This window comes from Astyanax mexicanus, chromosome 9 (genome assembly GCF_023375975.1).
Source record: "Astyanax mexicanus isolate ESR-SI-001 chromosome 9, AstMex3_surface, whole genome shotgun sequence".
Classification (NCBI taxonomy): domain Eukaryota; kingdom Metazoa; phylum Chordata; class Actinopteri; order Characiformes; family Acestrorhamphidae; genus Astyanax; species Astyanax mexicanus.
In genome coordinates, this window is record NC_064416.1 from 22,644,125 (window position 1) to 22,666,107 (window position 21,983).

The 21,983-nt window shown below is 38.6% G+C and overlaps 1 protein-coding gene across 1 annotated transcript in view; it reads left to right on the forward strand.

Moving 5' to 3' along the window:
* Window positions 1-21,983, forward strand: part of cpne2 (copine II) — a 48,292-nt gene that overhangs the window by 25,441 nt on the left and 868 nt on the right. Inside the window, exons 9-15 of the mRNA XM_007249195.4 lie at window positions 1,489-1,575; window positions 2,097-2,156; window positions 7,212-7,345; window positions 7,831-7,885; window positions 9,279-9,330; window positions 10,312-10,445; window positions 21,438-21,674. Of these exons, the coding sequence (XP_007249257.1) occupies window positions 1,489-1,575; window positions 2,097-2,156; window positions 7,212-7,345; window positions 7,831-7,885; window positions 9,279-9,330; window positions 10,312-10,445; window positions 21,438-21,674 (759 nt within the window). The remainder of the gene's footprint in view (window positions 1-1,488; window positions 1,576-2,096; window positions 2,157-7,211; window positions 7,346-7,830; window positions 7,886-9,278; window positions 9,331-10,311; window positions 10,446-21,437; window positions 21,675-21,983) is intronic.

Sequence of the window (21,983 nt, forward strand, 5' to 3'; positions counted from 1 at the left end):
CTGTGCTTCATTATCTGACATAATGAAGCTGAAAAAGAGAGAAAAAGAAAGCGAGAGAGCGAGAAAGAGAGAGAATAAGCAGTAAGAAGTGGGGAATGTGACAGAATGTGACAGAGTAAGTGGGAGAGACTAACAAATGAGCCCAGGAATAAAAAAGAGACATCTTATCTCCTTTTTACGATGCAAAAACGGCTCCTATTTAAATACTTCCCTGTTTACGAGAGCAGACGTGTGTCTTGTTGCAGGCATGGAAAAATTCTAACAGCACACCTCAGCACTGTCTTTTCTCAGGCATCTGCAGTCTGTTTAAGCAGTTCTCAGCCATTGCAGCCTGTTGATATGGTGTCATTTCTGAAATGGAGCTAGTCTGTTCTGTCATTTCCATTTTACCATCTCAGTTCATCTTAGTAAGCCCATATCTCAGCTCTGTAGCACTGTGAATCAGGGAGGGCTTCTCATACCCACCGAGGAGCCTGGAGGCTGTCATTTCTGATCACAGGACATGTCTGTATGAGAGGTTTCTGTCAAAATGTTCTCAGATTTTACTCACTCACTCATTTAAAGAGATGTGACCAGACCACTGTTTAGCATGAGCTTGTGAAACACTCTGAATGAAGGAAACAGCCTGGCTATGAGTCTATATAGCAGGCTCATAATAGGAGAGGAGTAAAAATTACTGAATGCCTCATGTACAGTACAGTATATAGACAAAAGTATTGGGACACATCCCTTAATCATTGAATTACGGTAATTTATTCAGTCCCATGTCTCTACACATAGATGAATTGAATCAAGTACCTAGCCATACAGTCAGCCTTTAGATTACAACATAATGGAAATAGTGGGTGGTTCTAAGGAGCTTACTGAATTTCAGCATGGTGCTGCAAGTCAGTAGGTAAAATATCTTCTTCCTTTGTGGATAAAATGAATTGACAGGGCAGGGTAGCTGAATGCTGAGAAGCATAGTGCATAGAGTTCCAAACCTGCTGTTAAAGCATCAAAGGGGGACCAACTCCGTATTGATTAATGCCTGCAGATTTAGAATGGGATGTCATAAATGCTTGTGTGTGTGTAATGTGCTGCTGCAGATGAGAATGGTAGTGTGTTGTTTAATCTGGACTTAAAAACTTTTCAGTTTGATCCAAAACAGAAAAGCTGGTGTAAAAGGTGCCAGTAAACAATGGAATAAAATTTGGTATGCCTGTACCTACTGTAACTGTAGATTTACTTTTATTTGTAAACAAAAATAAAACAAATATGTTACACTTTAAAGATGCTTCTACTAAGCGATGTCATAGTAAAAATCAATGTGCATTGTTTTTGCAAAGTTGGTGCATTTGCATCTATATATCTACCATTATCTAAATATTTCTCAGTATTGATTGCAATATATAATGATCAGATGCACGCTGCTCCATTTTTGGAAGTGGTGCTTCTAATGTACAAGTTTCTCCTAAATACCACATTTTGTTGTGTCCCATGTTGTAGGTGGAGTTTGAATGCATTAATCCTAAAAAACAGAAGAAGAAAAAGAACTACAAGAACTCTGGAATCATCATCCTGAAGTCATGCAAGGTAAATAAACACCAGTTCTATTCACCTCCCCCCCCTCAACCACCCTCCACCAATGAGTCAGCTTATTAAAATTAACCAGTAAAAATGAGGACAATACAAAGTAGCTTTCATATTATATGTGCACATTAAAACGTTTTCCATACAGTTTATACAGGGTCTGCTTACTTAATTGAATTTTTTATGACGCTGGTTGTAATTGTGGCTTTGCTGTAGGCAGAGATTAATGTAATGGTTCTAAATCCCCTATTAAATAACACATATTAATATCAACACAAAACACCTGTCACTTCTGAGCTGTCAACCGTGAACATAATCGCCTCTGCCCGTGCGGCCAGCCAGAAAAGTGAAAAAATGACTTAATTATTTTCCATTGTTCAGCTCACATCACACACAGAAAGAGGTTACCACGAAGCCTGCTCTGTTTGTTTGGTGCTGTTCTGAAAATAAAAACAGAAGAAAAGAATGTTTATTTCAGTGAAGTGTGTCGCAGACAGACCATGTGCTGTTCTGATGCTCCCCAGATTACGAGGGATTACTCGTTCCTGGACTACATCCTGGGAGGCTGTCAGCTAATGTTTACTGTGAGTATGATTTTGCTTTTTATATTCCTGTGGTTTTATAGTGAGACCCTTTCCTGCCTGTGCATTTAATTTGCCAACCATTTACTAGAGGTGCTAAACACCAGTGTCCTGCTAATACACAGCTTTACTAGTTTTCATATATGGACCAGATTTGCTGGATTGTCAATGGTGCATTTTGCATCCTGTATCAAACATGTTTATTAAAAGAAATGCAGGAATTCCTTTTTTGGTATGGTCCCTTTTAAATTAAACCACTTAGAAGATAAGAACTTTCACCTTTAAGAAATGCAGACTCTGGGTCAGCTGATAACAGGTGTCTTGAAGCAGACATCATTCATTGTCATTGCAATCCTAACAGCACAGCTGGCTGGTCAGTTATCATTATAAGCTGAATGACATCACTGTATTATTCTGATGTCATCCAACATTGCTATCATTGGGAGGATGTTTACCTCCAGTGAAGCTGGAACGTTCTGTTCCAGGACTGTTTTTGATGCTGTTGTGGAACACATGCTTTTGAATGCAGGCATGTGTTTAAAGTTGTGCGGTGATGGGTTGACCTACTCAGGCTTCTATTTGTACATGGTCTTTTATGTAACTCAGTCACTGGGAAGAAATGACACCGAAAATGAGTGAAGAGCACGGGTTGCTATAGTGACAGTATTCCTGCATTTGGAGGGCTGTGAGAGAGACGGTGAGAGAGCTCTTGGAGGCTTGGAGGAAAGCGATTTTGAGGCATCTTCATCGTTGTCATCTTTAAGACGCACATTTTCCGTAGAAGCACTGTTGTTTTTTGTTTGTGTGAGATTACCAGCTGTCTTGGTTGGTGTTTGAAGGCTACGCTGGCCCACAACCCTGATAACGGCTTGCGCTTGTGTCCGCTGTTGAAAATCTGTGTAGATCACAGGCTTGAAGTGGGAATGCCACCAAGAGGGGTGTATGAGAAAAGAAGAAGTAGTATGTGAAAAAAAATGTGTAACCTAAATCCATGATTACTCCAGCAGCCGCTTCTGCCTCATGGATTTATTTCCCGCCTTTAATAAGTCAGGGATAGATATTCACATGTGTGAAACTCAGTCCTCAAATCCCTTCTCCACAGCTCGCCTAATCTGCTGAGAGAGAGAGAGAGAGAGAGAGAGAGAGAGAGAGGGAGAGAAAGGAGTAAAGCAAAAAGTACTTGCAGCTAATTCATCTTTTTGTGCCATAGCGCTCAGTCAGTCTTATGCTGGATAAAACTGAGGTTGTTGGGCAATTTGGTCTCCTGCAGCGATAGATATGTTCTGCCTGCTTCAGTGCTGCATTAGTGAGCTAGACAGTTTTTAGCCAGCAGCGCAGCAAAGCATGAGGGTCTGCAGAATGTAAGCAGGCCATGGGAAGAGAGGCTTAAAAGAGGCACTGTTAAAAGGACCATCTTTTGTTTTCATGAAGAGCCATGCTTGTAATTAAGGCTGGGTGATATTGTAAAACAAAAAACAAACCTATTCTTCATATACAGTGAATTACAATTTAGCTCTTACATAACAATTTGGAGATAATTTGATAAAAAGCATCAAATAGAGCTATCAAAACAGTGCTCTAAAAGGATTAGAAAGTAGAAAGTTGGTGATAGCTGGTCAGTTGATTTTTAATCCATTATTTAACAGAGACAATAGATATTTTTATCTGAGTATCGAGAAGTAGATTGAATTGCCTGAATAATCAACAACAGTGGAGCTGTGCTCTTTCACACAATACAGGTTCCTGTTTATCTCGTATTGTATAAACAATGCTTAACATATTTTGTTCCTGTGAACTGTGCTTCTCTTGGCGTATATATTATCCAGCTAATCTGCTGTATTGGGAAGTGTCTGTCACATTAAGGCAAACACAAAAAATATGCAGAGTAGGATTTAGAACATGTCTGATATTATTTAATTTTGTTTTCACATTTTCAAGGCTCTCCACAAGGAAGTCCAGTATTTACAGTTCCTATCCAACACATAATTTATCTAATCAATTTTCATTCAGAGTAAATCAGGGCTGCTGGTAAAACTGAGTTAATTTCTGTAACCCAACCTAACCCAACCTAATCTAACTAATATATCTACATATTTTCTGTCAAACAATGCCATATGAAACAATACCAGTAGCATGTGGAGGCACTGTGGTCAGCATTATGATGAATGTTTTTTTATGCATCATGCATCCAAAAGGCCTGTTAATTGAAGCCAAAAAATTTGAAACAAAGCAACAAGTACGGTACTAAGACAATAAAACAAACAACAAAGGACTAGCCAGCAGAGACTGACAAACATAGAAGTCAAATCAACAAACAAAGCAAAAAAATATAACAAACCAGTAACATGGAGGGCACAAACAAAGCACAACTGTGGTATGGGGTGTATATACACAGACAAGGAACACCTAAGTAAGAAAACAAAGGGACTGGGTTATTATATATATGAAACGTAATAATGAATCCTAATTTTTAACTAAGTATGTTCTATCCTGTGAGCCAAGCTGAAGAACAAAGTGTAGTTCCAGATTTCTCATGGATGCCCTCAGCCAGTATGTGCATATGTTCAGTTCCATCAGCTCACCTAATTTACCAAATTTACCAATTTACCAAACCAGTTGTTTATATGATGAGAACTAGAAATGACTTGATTAAGCTCAGGTGAGGAGAGATAAGGAGATGCTTCAGGAAAACAAATTTTGTAAAATTGCTGTTTGTATTTATTGAGCTTATAAACACATACTTTACAGATAAGAAGCTTTTTTTACTGAAATTCCCACAGGTGCCTAAAACAGTTGCACAATACTGTGTAGTATATATATATATATATATATATATATATATATATATATATATATATGGCAAGTGTAATGCACAATTTCAGTCATCATTCATAAAAGAGTGACAGAAAGGCTTCGGCCAGGGCCTGGTCACCCTCAGGCCAGTCTAGGCTGTGTGAGACCAGCCACATGAAATGGTACCCTCATTCTGTCATACCCAATATCCTTCTCTCTTTCTCTCTCTCTCACTTCCCTTTTCTCACATTGTCAAATGTTCTCTCTCTCATGGTTACTCTTTCTTTTACTCATTCTCTATTTCTCATACTTTCTCTCTCTTCTTGTCCTCTCTCTCCTTTCTCTCACTCCCTTTTATCACAGTTTCACAATCTATCTTGCCCTCTCCATTTGCTCTATCTTTCTCTTTTCTCTCTCTCTCTCTCTCTCTCTCTCTCTCTCTCTCTCTCTCTCTCTCTATCGTGTTCGGGCTCTCTCTCGCTCCATCCCCGGGCTGGATGATGGTATAGTAAGTAGGTGTGTGTAGTGGGGATTGTGACAGGCCGGGTTAGCAGTAGAATCGTGGTGGGTTGGTAAACACCTTTGTTGTAGGCAGGCAGCGGGGCTGTGGGCTTGCGAGTGCCTGAGGATAGAGCTGTCAGAGCTCAGCTTGAGCAGCTCTGACTTCTAAACCTCCCCAAACAAAAGCAGCACTGCCTGTGGCAGCGAGCGTTTGATCCACCTCGAACCGAAGGAGACTCGCACAGCATTGCAGTGTGTCAACAGCTGTGTGTATTTGTGTTCTAATCCAGCTAAGTCAGCCGTGATTGCTGGCTGAGTAGCACAGTGCCGCTGGCTCATATTTGCAATAGTAGTTAGTGATGTAAACCTTGTTTCTGTAACGGTGTTATTGCTCTTGCACCACTGAATAGTGTATTCGTAATTCAGTCATTGCGTTTTATTCTTATTTTTTGCTATGGCCAGTTGTAATTTCTGATTTTGTTTTATACAATTATCCTTTGTTTTATTTTAGAATTAAGTTGTAATCATATTTAAAACAACACTTAAAAGCAGCTGTGAAAGTCAGTATATTCCCATATAAAACTGCACTGTGGAACTTGCTTTAGCTTTTTAATTGTTGCTACTGTACTTTTGATCTTGGTCACATGTGGTTTGCACTGTTTTGCTGTTTTGGGTAAGCTCTTCTGTGTGAATATCACTGAACCAGGCTAAGTGATGCACTCTCAAGAGGTGTTTTAAATTAAGGGTGCAAACTCCATAGTTACATCCAGCAGGTGAAATAACTTTTTGCAGATTTTAGTGACGTGAATGTGCTATGATTATTGTTTCTATAGCTTGTGTGTAATGGCTTTAGTGTTAGCCTCCACTTGCTTTTTAGTGCTCAGTGTTTTAATATAAAGAAATGTGTTGATATTGTATTATGTTTTTAGGCTTCACTGTAAAATAGTTCCACACTGCGGACTTAAACTTAACTAATTTATCTTCTGAAAACTCTCTTCAGTCCTGATAACTGGACTGTTAATAGTGTCTGTTAATGGTGCTTTGATGACACCAAATGGTGCACTGAACACTGTGGATAAAACGTCTCAAAACTGAATTTGGACTAAAATAGCTCAAACCACATTCGTTAAAGTACGCCTGGATCAGTCCTGATCCGGGTCACTGAATCACTAGTGTTAGTTATATGTTTTAAATAAAGAATATTGATTACATAACATTATACATGTCTTGATAGCAGAGTTTTTTCCTGCTTCAGCAGAGTTAACTGGAGTGGTATTTTATACGTACATTGCTACATTGCTTTGTCTCAGTAATTGTCATCTTAACAAACATTTGGAAAAGGTGTGGGGAGGGCTTGTAGACCATCAGGGCATTTTAATCGGTTGTCTCCTGGAAAGTGACACATAACAAGCAGTGTTCATCCCACCAAAGCTGAAGAATCCATTTTGTGAGGATCTGCTGCAGAATGAGCAGAACTGGCAGAATGTGTGGCGTGCTTAAATATATAATTGTGTATTGAGCAGAATATGCTCCACCATCTGAACACTATGTTTACCAAACTGCCCTGAGTATAGTAGCGCTGATCAAGCCTCAAATCCCAGTGAGCATGTGAATGCATTGTTAAAAATTCCATCATTGTAAAACAATAGTATTCATGAAAATCAGCAGTGTTCCTAGTTGACCATTCCTCTGAGAGCTAAATACATAAATACAGCCTATTATTTATATGTGCTTGCATGTGTGTGTGCGTTTGCATCCCACCAGGTTGGCATTGACTTCACAGCCTCAAATGGCAACCCTAGGGAGCCGTCCTCTCTACACTACATCAACCCGCTGGGCAGCAACGAGTATCTCTCAGCCATCTGGGCTGTGGGACAAATCATACAAGACTATGATTCGTAAGTGTCTGCGTTACACTACTGCTACACACTGCAGCTCCTTTGTTTATAATAAAAAACAATTCCACAGTCTTTAAATTCTGAGCTCAATATTATTATATCCAATGACAACAATGAAATATTATGCAACTTCTTTACTTTCTATATTTGCATTTTCTTTCCTTTTTAATGTAAAACGGTTCTTTATATTGTACAAAAAGAATGATAATAATAATGAAAGGAACAATGACATGAATTTCTTTTTACACTGACTTCAGATCTGCCTCCTAGTACAGCACTTATACAATTCCATGTTCAAAAAATATATATTAGAAAGCTTCTTATATCGGCACTAAGTGTTTTTATCCAGTAAAACACTAATATTAGAGTAAATGCAAACAACTACTTTATATATTACTAATATATATTACTTATGTATATTTATATATAGGTTTATAATGATCTGCTAATGGTTATAGTTTTTTTATTGTGCTCTCTGTTTACAGAGACAAAATGTTTCCTGCACTTGGATTTGGGGCTCAGCTCCCACCTGACTGGAAGGTGAGGAATTGTGTTTGGTTGTATGTGTGTGAGAGAATTTGCACTTTTAGGTGTGATCAACTTGGTAATTCCCTAAGAATGGAGATGAGGAAAGCAAACAAAAGAGAGAGAGGTAGTGGAATGTAGAAAAGACAGAAATTGAGAAATGAAGAAAGCATATAAAACATGCATATCTCAGTGATTATGCAACTGCCATCCCATCTGGGTTGCCATGGCATTGGACTGATGAAAAGGACAAGTGAGAGAGGGAGGAAAGGCGAAGAAACAGGAGGAGCGTGTAGTGCCCTTTAAAGAGAAGAGTTCTAGATTTTTATAACAGAGAAGAATGATACAGATTCACCCTTAAGGAAAAACAATGTCAACAGCCATCCAGGATGAATGTAGAGATATATGGCGTGCATAGTTTCTTACAGTGTCTGGAATAAGCCTATGTAGTTGAGCTTATAAAGTAGTTATAAAGGCGTGCATTACATTTCACAAAACAAGAGTGTATGTCTTCACATCAGGTTTCATTTGTTCATAATAAATTGTACTCTAATGGGGCAGTAAAAATTTTATAACATGTCTGCTTGTAATTAACTGGCTAACATAAACAAGCTACCTGTGCTGCCAATGATTTCATTTATTAGGCATTGTTAGATGCAGGGAAATTAAAGTAGATCCTGGTATCCAGAAAATCATGGTGGTGGTGGTTATGAGGCATTACAACATACGTGATTGCACATTTCTTATGGACTTACACCACTTAACCATAACGTTAGCTCCACCTGCCTCATATTCAGTAGGTCCCCCTTAAGATGCCACAACAAAACCGCCTATTTGAGGCATGGACTCCACAAGATGATGGTGTCCTGTGGTATCTGAAACCAATACATTATCAGATCTTTTATGTCCTATGAGTTGTGAGGTGGGACCTCCATGAGCATCATTTACTATTAGGTGCTTATGATTCTGTTTTGGAGCATGTTTGGGAGGAATAGACTAACTCACTGCAAAACAGAAAAACACGTAACATTGACTATTGTTTTAAAGATGTTCTCCAATTTGGCTCTTATCAAAGTGGCTTCCACCCATTGTCAGATGACGCTGTAAAAAACAATCAGTGTTTCTCACTTGAACTGTCAGTGGTGTTCATTGTATGACTAATTATGAAGTCATAACAAAACTCTGGTCTAAATATACAGTACCTACTTTTAAGAAATCATACAGACCTACGCCAGGCTTTATAAGGCCTTATAAATGCTAAAAATGGCTTAGCATATAGCGTTATGAGTATTGTGTTCATAGGATGTGTTACTAAGATTATTGCTTGTTAATAAATATTAGCCATTAGGATGTTTGTTTAGCTCCTTACACTGTCTCAGGTTGTTTACACTCTCTTCTCATTCCACAGGTGTCCCATGAATTTGCCATAAACTTTGACCCTACCAATCCATTTTGTGCAGGTAAGGACATATAAATGCACCATTTTCGATACCCATACGCTTGTTAACACAACAGAAATGCAGTTTTAGAAAATACATTAAGATTTGTAAAATGCAACACCAGATTTTCCATGAAATATGACAATTTTCTCCTATCCATAAATACAGATTACAGAAAATTGTTTGGGAACATTAATAATGTTTAATAAAGCCTTTTTTGCTTTGGGATTTGTTCATCATCATGCTGAACAGAGCTGTTAGAAGATGGGTAACTTGTGGTCATAAAGGGACACACTTGATCAGCAGCAACACTCAAAAAGGCTGTGGCATTTACGTCCAAATTGTCTTAACAAAACCTTTCCCACACCATTATACTACCTCCCCCAGCCTGGACCTTTGATACAAGGCAGGTTGGGTCCATTGTTTTATGCTGTTCAAATTCACATTTTAATCTGTCTGCCTCGGTAGAAATGATTTACCAGATAAAATGTTTCTTTTCCAGTGCAACCACTTTTTCAGTCTTGGCTGACAGAATTAGAACTTAACATGTTTTTTCTGCTGTTGTTTATTCGAAGACGCTTTTCTACTCACCACAGAGTATGTATGTGAGTCAATGTAGTTTTTCTGTCAGCTCAAACCAGTCTGGTCATTCTCTGCTAACTAGGTGTTCTCATCTGCAGAGCCACCAATCACTTGATTTTTATTTTATTTGCAATACAGCTGTCATTTTAACCGCAAAAAACTGAGGTCCCACTCAGTTTAATCATTTCAAAAGGACTGGCTATTGTGTTTTCTAGTGTTGCTATACTATTATCTGTGAACAGGAACAAACAACCATCATTAAGCCTGAATTTTGTGTAAGCCTGTTTTTTATGGGTTATTTAATATTTTGATCAAAACATGAATTTTATTGCAGACATGCCAATTTGAGAATACTTGAAATTATTATTTGGAATCAGGAGCTGTAATGGTTTTTAACGGCTGCTTTTGTGTTGTGTACAGGTGTTGAGGGCATCGTTCAGGCGTACTCAACCTGCTTGCCTCATCTCCGCTTTTACGGTCCCACCAACTTTGCCCCCATAATCAACCACGTGGCCCGTTTCGCCTCCCAAGCCCTGCAGCAGGACACAGCAGCGGTGAGATGTGGCTACACCCCCACATAATTAACACAGCTGCTTAACTCATGCTGCTGTTACAGAGCTTCTGTCAGTACACACCACACACACTTTTACACAAAGTAAAACAATATATAAACAGTAAATAGAAAGCTATCTCATGTATCTTAATCCATCTCTGTTGATTGATGGAAATGTTTTTGGTCAGGTCACTGGTTATGATGAGCATAAGATGAGGTCTGGGCAAGACATTAGCAGCAGCTCATTTACATGAATGGAAAGACAGTGAGTCACAGGCTGGTGTTTGTGTGTAAGAACGTGTGTGGGAGTGTTCAGTGTTTGTGTGCGCATGATTATTATATCTCAAAGCACACTCCAGTACTTAAAAACTTCATTAATTTAATAGCACCCCATTACGTTTTTTTGATCTCAGTTACAGAATCACTCACTCCCTTTCACAAGAACGTAAGAAAGCAGAGTCATGGATCCACACCCATCTCGTATAATTCCCTTCAGAGCACTTTCCATCCGCTCCTGCCAGTGGAACAGTGTTCCTCTGTGTGCTTTGGCACATGCTGCCAAGTGGGCCTTGGAAAGGTTGTCAATGTGCTGGCTGAGTACAACATTGCAGAAATGTGTAACCAACCTTTGAGAGTAGGTTGATGAAAAACAATGTGTCTCTGTTGGTCCGGAGGGTCCCATAGCATTACGCTAGTCAAGTTCAGCTCGCTGTGTGGGCTCTTTGTGAAAGCATGCATTGTCAGCTGCAGCTTTATTAGGGGAAGTCCGTAATGCATACTGTAATGTAGACATGATGGGTTAAGTACTCATTCTAAAGTGTGGCTTTCAAAAGAAATGTAAGAGAGACTATAAAAAAAGAGATTTGGCTCAGACTACAGTGTGTCTGCTTTCTCTGTTGATGATCGTCGCTAACGATGGAGTAAAATTTTCTGACTGAAGTGTAGTCATTTTGATATGTTTGCATAAACTAGCACAGTGCTCCATATGCTCCTCATCCAAGATATTTTTACAGTGCAGTGTGAGTCTTCAAATGTGATTGAACAGTTGGAGCTGGGAGATAGGACTACAAACCTTGGCAATATAGGATATGGGCAGTTTTAAATGTTTGATTTTTATAATATATTGCCCAGCCCTATGTACAGTACAGCGCCTTTCACACATTCTCTGTAACCCAGAACAGTTCCAGACATTATCTGAAAGAGTTGTCCTGCTAGCTTTTAACAGATTTATTTAGTAAAATAGGTGTCTGGACCAAGTCTGATTTTCAATTCAAATGTTATTTTTTCTTTTTTTTTATTGGCACTGACAGAAGCACTGAAAGGGGTTAAACTGCACCAAAAAAGGTTTAAATTTTCACAACTTGATCAAACAGACAGAGCTTCTGTGAATTGATTTGTAGCAAAATATGTGAACTGCAATTTTACTGTACACTTAGTGAATAAACTAGATTGTTTTTTCAGGCTGTGTTCTAAACTCAGTAAAGGCAAAATGAGACTCTTGTTTGGGAAGACCAGAACAAAAAGTGTGGAATGTTTGCCTCTAGTCTCTACTACACAGACCCAATTTGCAAATTTGACAACATAGTAGAAATGTTTTACTTCAGTTTTAGAGAATGGAAATAAATGAAATCACAGTGTTGATGTTTTCTACAGTCATAAAGCTGTTAAGTCAGGCACACTGTTACTGAAATAATTCTGGATGAATATCAGTTTCTAAGGTTTAAAAAAGTAGTGCCTAAAATTAATACAAGGTCTGACACCATACAGGAAGGGACAAAGAACCCAAGTACAACATCTAAAGACATTTAATGATGATATTTTGATACATTTTCTTATTGATTGACTAAATGCTTTTTTAGGCATATCGTTGAAATCGTCAGTGACACTGATCTAACTAAACATTTCATTACAAAGATAATATTCCTAATTATTTGAATGATGAGCAGTATAAACAGAATGGAAATTAATGTGCTATGCATGAGAGTATTTACATAGTAGTTTTTAAGAATCTGCTACCGCTGTTGCATTTTGTCTGCGTGTCAAAACATTGCAATAAATACATGTCATACAATATCTTAATCAATTTATTACCCAGCTCCCCTTTAACTTTATGTTTACTGTTTCATTTAAATCCACAATGTGAACAATGGCACAAAGAGAATACTGTCCGATTGCTTATGATTCACACAGCATCTGCTATAACATAAGCTTAAGATAACATAAGGTAACATCTTTCATTGTCTTTGAAGGCACCATTCATAGTAAAGGCATGAATTCAGGTAGCGATTCATTAGCAAGTAGCTGGATCTGCAGCTCATTAGCAGTGACCTATGGGGCCTCTCACTCTTCCATGCATGGATATACAAGTGCCTGTGATTGAGTCATCTTAAAGCAAATCCTGCTTAAGAGCAGTGTGCTTATGCAAATGAGAGTATGTTTATTCAGAATAGACCAGTGGAATGCTCAGGATTTGTACGGCTGTGCCCGTGTGACCACATGCGCAGCAGAATCTCGTATATGCCAGAGCTGACCCTGCATCTGCAGAGTCTAATTGCTCCATAGGACAACTTACAAAATGTGTCTCTGGTTGTCAGTTCAAAGTCTGCTGAGGCGTTTTGAGCGGGCGCAGGCGCTCTCGCAATTTCTCCCCGCTCCTATTATCAGCCCAGCGGAGAACCACCATTAAAATCCCTTTTCAATTAAAGCTATTTATAGAGGCTGATTCAGTGAACAAATGTTCTCCTCCTTTTTTTCCCCTGTTGTTCATGGGTTTTAATGACTAATGAGGCAGCGCCCTCAGGTCTGCACTGTTTGCAGGCAAGTAGTGCGGTCAGCCTGAGACGAGCAGGGGAGGGGGGGGTGCTTTTGTTGTTTGCTTTTGTTGTTTTGTTGATGTGCTGCAGAAAACATCATTACAGACAGAACCCAGGTAAACAGTTGGAGGATTCTGATTATGGCTCTGGGCACAAAGCCGCTTCGCAGGGTGGTTAGTTTAGAGAGTGATGGACGCCAGGCTACGTAATTGTCTGTCCGGCGAAGATAACGCTGCCTAACATGAAATCAAGGAAGCAGCTGCCAGTGAGCAATAAACTGCTGAAGTGTCGTTCTAGGCATAAAAGCATTATGTCCAAATTAGGCAGTGGACAGAGGCTTTATTACGTGCTCAGGACAGCAACAGCACCACCCAGGTCAGTGCGACTGCCATATAAAGATGACCTCTTATTGTCTAAAGGCAAAAGCAAGCACACACTCTGTGACTAATGTGTTTTGCTAAGTAGGAGGACATAATAGTTATTATTTAACCTCCTTCAAGAAGGCCTGGAGTGCTTTTTGTCCCTAATTGTACCCTGTCGTCCCTGAGAGATAAAAATTGAGGGAGAGAAAGAAAGTGAGAACGAGTATTTTATTGTATGCTAGCGGGAGGGGACTAGTGTTTCCATACCTTAGAAAATTATACAGGAAAAATGGACAAAAGATAGACTGAATATGATAACTACCATTACCAGTTATCCGTATGTTATTAAATGAAAGCTGTATTAACATGCTTTTGACGTAAATGTGCCAAAGGTACCAAAAATGCCAAATAATTGATACATTGAGAATTGTAAGTTTCTTATATGTATATTCAGTAAGTATTGGCTGGGGTTAAAATTCTTAGCCGAAATGTTTCAAGACTATTTACCACCCAGTTTTTTAAGCCTCAGAATGAGACACACTGTATTATATCATACCATATTTTTCAGACTATAAGGCGCATCTAAAATCCTGTAATTTTCCCAAAAAATCATCAGTATGCCTTATAATCCAGTGTGCCTTATATATGAATTCTACCGGTCAGGTTGTAAGGACCAGTAAAGCTACTCCGATGAACTACAGAGTATAAGGGAGTTAGAGCTGCTAATCAGCTAGCGCTCACCCTTGGACGAAATACTGGAATTCCAAGCCTACTGTAAATAAACAGAAGCGCTTTACTCACCCAAATAAACAATTGTCAGGAGATAAGTCTGTGTAGATTAACATTCAGTGCTCATTTGATTTTAAAAGAAATTTTTTTTTAAGAATTACAGTATTGGTTACTTAGGCACTTTCCACAGTTTTCCCATTAAAAGGGAAATATAGCAACACCCTTGCTCACTTTGATGTAGGCATCCTTACTAGTGTCGCTTAATGTGCCATATAATCAGGTGTGCCTTATGTATGAAAATAGACGTTCATTGATTGTGAAAAAACAGTAGCTTTAACACAGTAACAAAACATTATAATTTTTCCAGAGTCTTACCTGATAGTGTTGTTGTATTATTGTTGTGATACTGGGCTAACAGCAAGCTAAAGATATTGTAACCTGTTAGCTTGTAGCCGTGCTTGACCCTTACTCATACAAAATAAGCCAGGGATTTACATTTAGATTTATGTTCAAGTTCAGTTAGGTTCGGCTGACGTAATCATTCTTGTTTTTGAAATAGCAGATGGCTATAAGGCAAATGGTAAAAGGCTAGTTTTAGCTTTAGCCAAGCGTGGATCACTGTTTATCTCTTAACTGCTTTTCATTCATTGCACACTTATTTTGAGCTCCTCTTTTGTGGACACTGGCACAGGACAGACCGCGGTCATGAGGCATGGTTCCTGTAGCAACCTGTTTTGTGTGTCTGGTGGTGTTGTGCTGCTCTCCAAATCAAAAACACTGTATTCTCCTGAAGTAGCAGTGTTTTTTCTCACTGGCTTAGGCTTTCTCTTAGGGTTTATGTAGATTTTGCAGCTGTAAAAAAATTAGTCATGACCGTCACATAACAGAGTTGGGCTTTTGAAATTAGTCTATTTTCTAGGCCTGTTTTCATTATGACAGATTTTCTTTTAAAGGAAGAGTACTGAAACTCTTATTATTTAACACTGCAAGGGAAATATACAGTTTCTAGAGCCCCTTTATGTAACGGTTCAGTTTTTTTTTTAGTTCTGAAATAAATGAATCTTTTCTCCTGTAAATCATATGAATCATACGGCTTTTAGTGGAAAATGTTCCTTAATTGAGATACCAAAATTATTTCGTTCCCAGAGGCTGGATTACACAATAGCTCATTTTGAGTTATTTAATGTTTCACTGCTAAATACATCACTCGGTGCATATTACACTGTCTTTCTTCTGAGATTCTGACTTGGCAGACCGTTGACTGCGTTCTATCATTATGTTCCCTGTTTGTCGCGATGTGTATGTGGCTCTCTAACCGGGATAATGAGACACTAATGAGCCCAACTGTTAGCACATTAAAGGCCTGGACTTCAGAGAGAGCTTGGTGGGGGTTGCGGGGATGCTGTTGTACACAGCCCAGTGCTGGTGGCTTCTCGCTGGGGAAGCGGTCTGGGAGAAGAGGGCGGGAGGCTGGAGGATATCTGAGAGACCTGGTTTGTGTGGGAGGAAATGATGGAAGGAAAACAGACGTTACTGAATCCTAGCTGTGCCTAGCTGCTACAGGTGTGTGTGTGTGTGTGTGGGTCCTCTGTGTATCAGCTGTCAGTTTGCATATTTGCATGAGTAAAATATTCTTGTGTTTGTTACTTCCTCTCTGTGTTTACTTCCTGTCAAACGTTGGGGAAAACCTAGATGTTTTACAAATGCGAACTTTTCCTTGGTTTATATTAACATACTGAAGACTACGCAGCAGTTTTTCAGGAAAGCATGTTGTCTGTGTAATTGTAAAATTGCTAAATACAGACAAAAGGAAATTGTTAAAATGCACATCTATGTGCATCACTATAGGACAAAATATTAATCACAATATATTTCTTCGAAACAATATAGTTCCAACATCAGTATGAACAATAGAAAAAACACAGAAAAATGCCGCAACACCCACAATTCATATAATATGCCCTTTAATGAACCTAATTTAGTAAGATATGCTGTGAATAAGGTATTAAAACATCAGGAACGTGTTTAAAACTCTGTGTTTTTTATTTTATTATTTTGTCTATACAATCATGTAAAACAATTAGGACATTTTGGATATATGATCATTTAATTTTTATTTCATTTTTTAAGCAAGACAAAATTAGACTATTTTATTTATGCAAAAGTGAAAAACAGGAAAACTGTGTTATATATTTAGAGTTCAGCCTAATCAGTTGCGGACAAAAAATACATTAGATGATTAGAACATGGTTTGAGAGTATTTTGGAGGAGTGCCATATTTAAACCTCAGACACTATGGTTGTAGATGCAGGTTAATCTGGGAGGAGATTTTAAAAGTAAAGACAAAGAGAGGTATAGAGTGTGTTTACTTTCACTGCTATATCTATTTATTAGTCTGAGTTTTTGCAGTAATGAGTGATCAGATAATGAGGCAAAACTCATTATCTGAGTGCAAAAATAATTTTTAAAGCACTCTGCTTCAATATGAATATACAGCATCTAAAAGATCTAGTTTGTTTAAATCATTCAGTTTCAGCTTTGCACCTAAAGTGTTAGGTTGCAATTTTGCATGTGTTGTAGTAAATGCTGCTTGCTAATTTTTGGTACAATAGTCTGTTTCCATGCATGCACAGACTGAGAAATCTGAGAATACACTGGTTAACTCTACACACGGATTGAGTAATATGATAATTTCAGATTTTTTAGACCATAATCCAATCTGAGAGATCAGACTATGCAGTCTAACTGATTGCTTGAATAATCAGATAACTGCATAAATCTGTTTATTGTGAGATACATGTAAACACACAAACTGATGGACATCTAAGTAATCACTAAATATATATATATATATATGCAGAATCTTTGCAGACAATAAATAAGCAGCAGGGCTCAGATGGGCTTCTGTTGGTGTATATGATGAAGAAGCATGGAACAGTAAAGCAGCTTGTCTGTTTCTGTTCCACCCTGGGTGAAGACAGTGGGGAAGCTTGACTCAGTGCCTACAGGAACTGTTGCTCATGTCCTCCCAGCATCACATTATGCCCTTAGGGCAGGGGGCATGGCCTTGGCTGGCACTGCAGTCCTTTTCCACATGACCAAACTGCACGGCTTTCCACAGCACTGCACATAATGGCTTTCCTTGTAGTCAGTCCTCTGTTATTATCAGGGTTAAGTTACAGCAAAACGAAAGCTAAGCGTTTGAACAAGCAGCACTGATTACTCGTTTAATTATACAGGGCTCAACGAGGTCTTTTGCTTTTAGTTTTAGAATACATCAGCCTTGAATTGCATTGCATACTCAGTGAGCACTATTTTTTCAATGTGATTTCTCCACCATGAGCATTAGAGAATGAGATCATGGACAGAACAAGAAGTTTACACAGGAATACAGGCCTTAGACTGTACATGTACAAATGTTCAGATAATGTTAAGCTCGTTTGCAATTAAAGATCAAATCCTTTCACTAAAAATCATTAGGCAGTGATGCTTAACACAGAAACTATTTAAAGTAACTTTTACTTACAGTGGTGCTTAAAAGTTACAATACTTTTGAGAATTTTAGCCCATTTCCTCTGTTCAGCTTCACCTCTGTTATGTTGGTCAGGTTCCCTTTATGAACTGCTTGCTTTACGCCCTTCCACAACATTTCTAGTTGATTAAGCTCAGGCCATTCCTACAGTAACTTTATTCCTATTAAACCATTCATTGGTAGGACAGTTTGTGTGCTTAGGGTTGTCACTTTGCTGTCTCTCTTGAGATTCAAGTCAAGGAAAGATCCTTCAGCACAGCAGCTGAACTGATGCAACCACAAGGCCTTTGCTGACTGGTTGCAGTGATGTGTAGGTCCCCTCATCTCTGTATGTTCCATATTCTATCTCAAGCAGCAGCACTGATTATTTGTTTAATTTTACAGGGCTTTTTGTTTTAGAATACATCAGTGCTGAATTGCATTGCATTCGCAGTGAGCATCATTTTTCCAATTGAGGACAAAATGTAATATTTTCACAATGAGCATAAGAGGACGAGAGCATGGACAGAACGAGAAGTTTCCACAGGAATATGCGCCTTAGCAAACGCTCAAGTTAGTGTTTCAGTGGTTGAGGAGAGGAGACCAGACCACTTCCCCACTAAAACTAGACCTATTTAGGTCACAGTACAACAAACAAACTTTTAAATCTCATTAAATCTCCATCTGTGCTAGATGATCACAGGACTTATCACCCTCCCCCCAAAGAACACACACAAACACACACACTTTCCCCATGTTTTTTTCCTTGTGATTTTCAGCAATTGTTGAACTGCAAAAAAGAACACATTCTGTTCTGACATTTGCATGTAGGCGGGCGTACAGCAGGGCTCTATTTCAGGGCTCTTGCTGTTGTAGTACCACAGGACTCCAATGAAGTAATGCACCATGGCTGTGGAGTAGCAGCAGTTGTGCAGCTGGAAAAAAAAGATTCATTATACTGGCACGCTGAGCAGAGGCAGCGCTCCATGTTAAATGTTAGGGCTGAAGAAGTGCTGCCACAGAAAGCAGCAGGAAGAGGGAAAGTGACAGAGTAAATTCTCTTCTCGCACTCACGCCCTCCCCCCTTCTCCCTCTCCGCCTGCTGGCTTGTGAGTAGGGGATGCTTGGGTATTAACAAACATTTCATCTTTCGAGGAAGCTTCCATGTGTGCTTTCATCTTGTATAACTCACTCAGGGGCTGATTATGGTGCTGCATTTAAAGAAGAGCTATTTTACTTTCTCTTCCCAGTTTATTACAGTCCTTTGCAAGGCAACTATGAAGAGTGTAACACTTTAATTCAGTGTTTATGTGATGTGTTTTACTCTCATTTTACCCTCTGCTAAAAACAGATTATTTTGTGTTTATTGTGTCAATTTTGTATAGTAATGACCACAATTCTATTGACTTAACTGGACAGAGATGAAAAAACTCAACAATGGATGCCACTCTCACAGACTGTACATATACAAATCTTCAGATACTGTTAAGCTTGTTTGTAATAAAATACCAAATCCAGTCACTAAAAATCATAAGGCAGTGATGCTTAATACAGAAACCTTTGAAAGTAACTTTTACGTACAGTGGTCCTTAAAGAGAATTTTAGCCCATTCCTGCGTACAAACAAGCTTCACCACTGTAATGTTTGTCGGTTTCCTACCATAGACTGCTTGGTTTAGGCCCTTCCATTTCTAGCAGATTAAGATCAGGGCTTGCCCAATCCAAAATATTAATCTTTATTCTGTGGTAAAACAATTTGTTTGTTTACAATTTGTTTGTTGTAAAACAATTTGTTTGTTCGACCATGACATAGAGTCATGGTCGAAAGTCTTTCCAGAATGTTTTTTCCAGAAAATAAGTGTTTCTCGAAGAAAATTATTGCAGTTACATGTTTTGTTACACACATGTTTATTTCCTTTATGTGTATTGGAACAACACAAAAAAACAGGGGAAAAAGCCAAAATCTATATAATTTAATGCAAACCCACAAAAATTCACCAGACAAATTATTGCCAAACTTATGCTTTGTATTAATCATATTATGTACATGCGTTTTACAGTAAATGACATGGTTTAATGTTGTAATTCATAACTTATCATCTTATTGCTCAAGAACTGAAATTACAGTCCTGAGAGCTGTGAACTATCCAGTCATATTCAGTAAAAATTGTAGCTTTGTAGTAAAGTAATGAGATCCACACATAGACTGGAGGTTCCTGCTTTGTGTGTGTGTGCTTTTTGAAGTCTGTGACTCTTGGTCACTTGCTGCAGGCTCATTTAGAGGCATGGAGGAATGGGGTCTATCTCTCTGCTGTTGCTATGCAACATTGCAGGTACTATGGATACATGACAGGCCTCTGCCGTTAGCTGTCTCCTCTGAACACGTTGATCTCTTCAGGCATGCTGCACGTCTGACAGTGTGCAGGATTAAAATGGAAGCAGTGACACAATTGTGTGTCGAACTTCATTCTTGTAAACAAGCAAAAGGAGAAAAATAAGCTATTTAGAATTTATATATTTATATAAGGTCTCTTAATTTTCTCCAGAGCTACATTGCTGTTGAATTTTGTTAGAAAATACCTTCAGTCTTTGAAAATTGTGTCTTCAAATTATTATAATATTATTATAATAGTAATAAGTAATACAGTAATCTGGTAGTTTTACAGTGTTTGTGAATTTGGACTAGTTTGATCATGGAAAGTTTGATCAATTTAGTAATTGAGGCACAGGGCAGATGCAGACGTCCATAGTTAGTAACAGTAAAGAAATCCAGGAAAAAAAAAAATCTTATATTATTATTATATTTGGCCTCTTGTTCACAATTCTTAGATAGTGATCTGAGCTGGAGAAAACAGGTGACCAGCATGAGCTCTAGAATTCATTAGCAACTTTGCTCAAACTCATACTATTTGGTGTCTGTAAAAATATTATGTTGATTTTTTTACAGAGCAGCCATTGAATCAGTCTCAAGATACAGTAGTACTTATTGGTTAGGCAATCTAACATTTAAATCAAAGACACAAATAATTAGTCTGGTTAAAGACAGCAGAGAAATCATGGTCATCCCTGCCCCCCTTAGTCCACAGGAGCTGTACAAATACACCTTTGTACCACTGTCAGTTAAAATGCTAAATAATATCAAGGTCTGATTGTATCCTTGATGTAAGGAGGTTGAAGGGTTTTGTAGAAGTAAAAACAAACATTTAACACTCTTTATGTCTTTTTGTATGGCAGTATGCCCTCTGAAACTTTGACATTTCACACAGACGTTTGAAGGAAGTATATTGCTGTGGTCTTGCAAAAATCTAGATTTTTTTTAGATCCTGCAGTTGCTCTGTTTCAAGAATTTATAATGAATGGACCAATGGAAATGCTCCAAGATAACTTGGAATCATTTCTTTTTACATTGACTCCCATTAAAAGCTAGAAGATTTTTCTTGTGGACACAAAAAATCCTATATGCACAGTATATATACAGTATTGTGGCTCAGTAGGATGTTCCTGTCTCTTATTATTAGTGTTTAACTCTACTTGAACCTTCTCTCATGCCTGTGTTTGTATTTCTCTGTCCCCCTGCAGCAGTACTTCACGCTGCTCATCATCACTGATGGTGTGATCAGCGACATGGATGAGACACGCCATGCCATAGTGCAAGCTGCCAAACTGCCCATGTCCATCATCATTATCGGTGTGGGCAATGCCGACTTCGCAGCTATGGAGTTTTTGGATGGAGACAGCAGTGTGCTGCGCTCCTACACGGGAGAGGAGGCAGTCCGGGACATAGTGCAGTTCGTCCCATTCAGGGACTTTCGCAACGTGAGTACTTCTCCTTCACTCCTCCCTGGACTCATTCTGTGTCCTTTGGTCTCACCCAGAACTTCACAAGCACCTCTTCCATCTCTGGTCCTGTTACACAAGAACCCATTTAAGTAAACTCTAAAGCTCTTTGAAGGTTCTGCTTTATTATTCCTCTGTTAGGTTACAGGTTGCTGCTCTAAGGTATTACGCTGTCAATATTATGCTGCTTAATTTGACCTCAAGGTATCAGCTTACTCATTTAATCAATACTGCTGGTGGTACCACGTAGCTGCTGTGCGTAGTTTGCTTGTTGTTCTGGATGGGCTC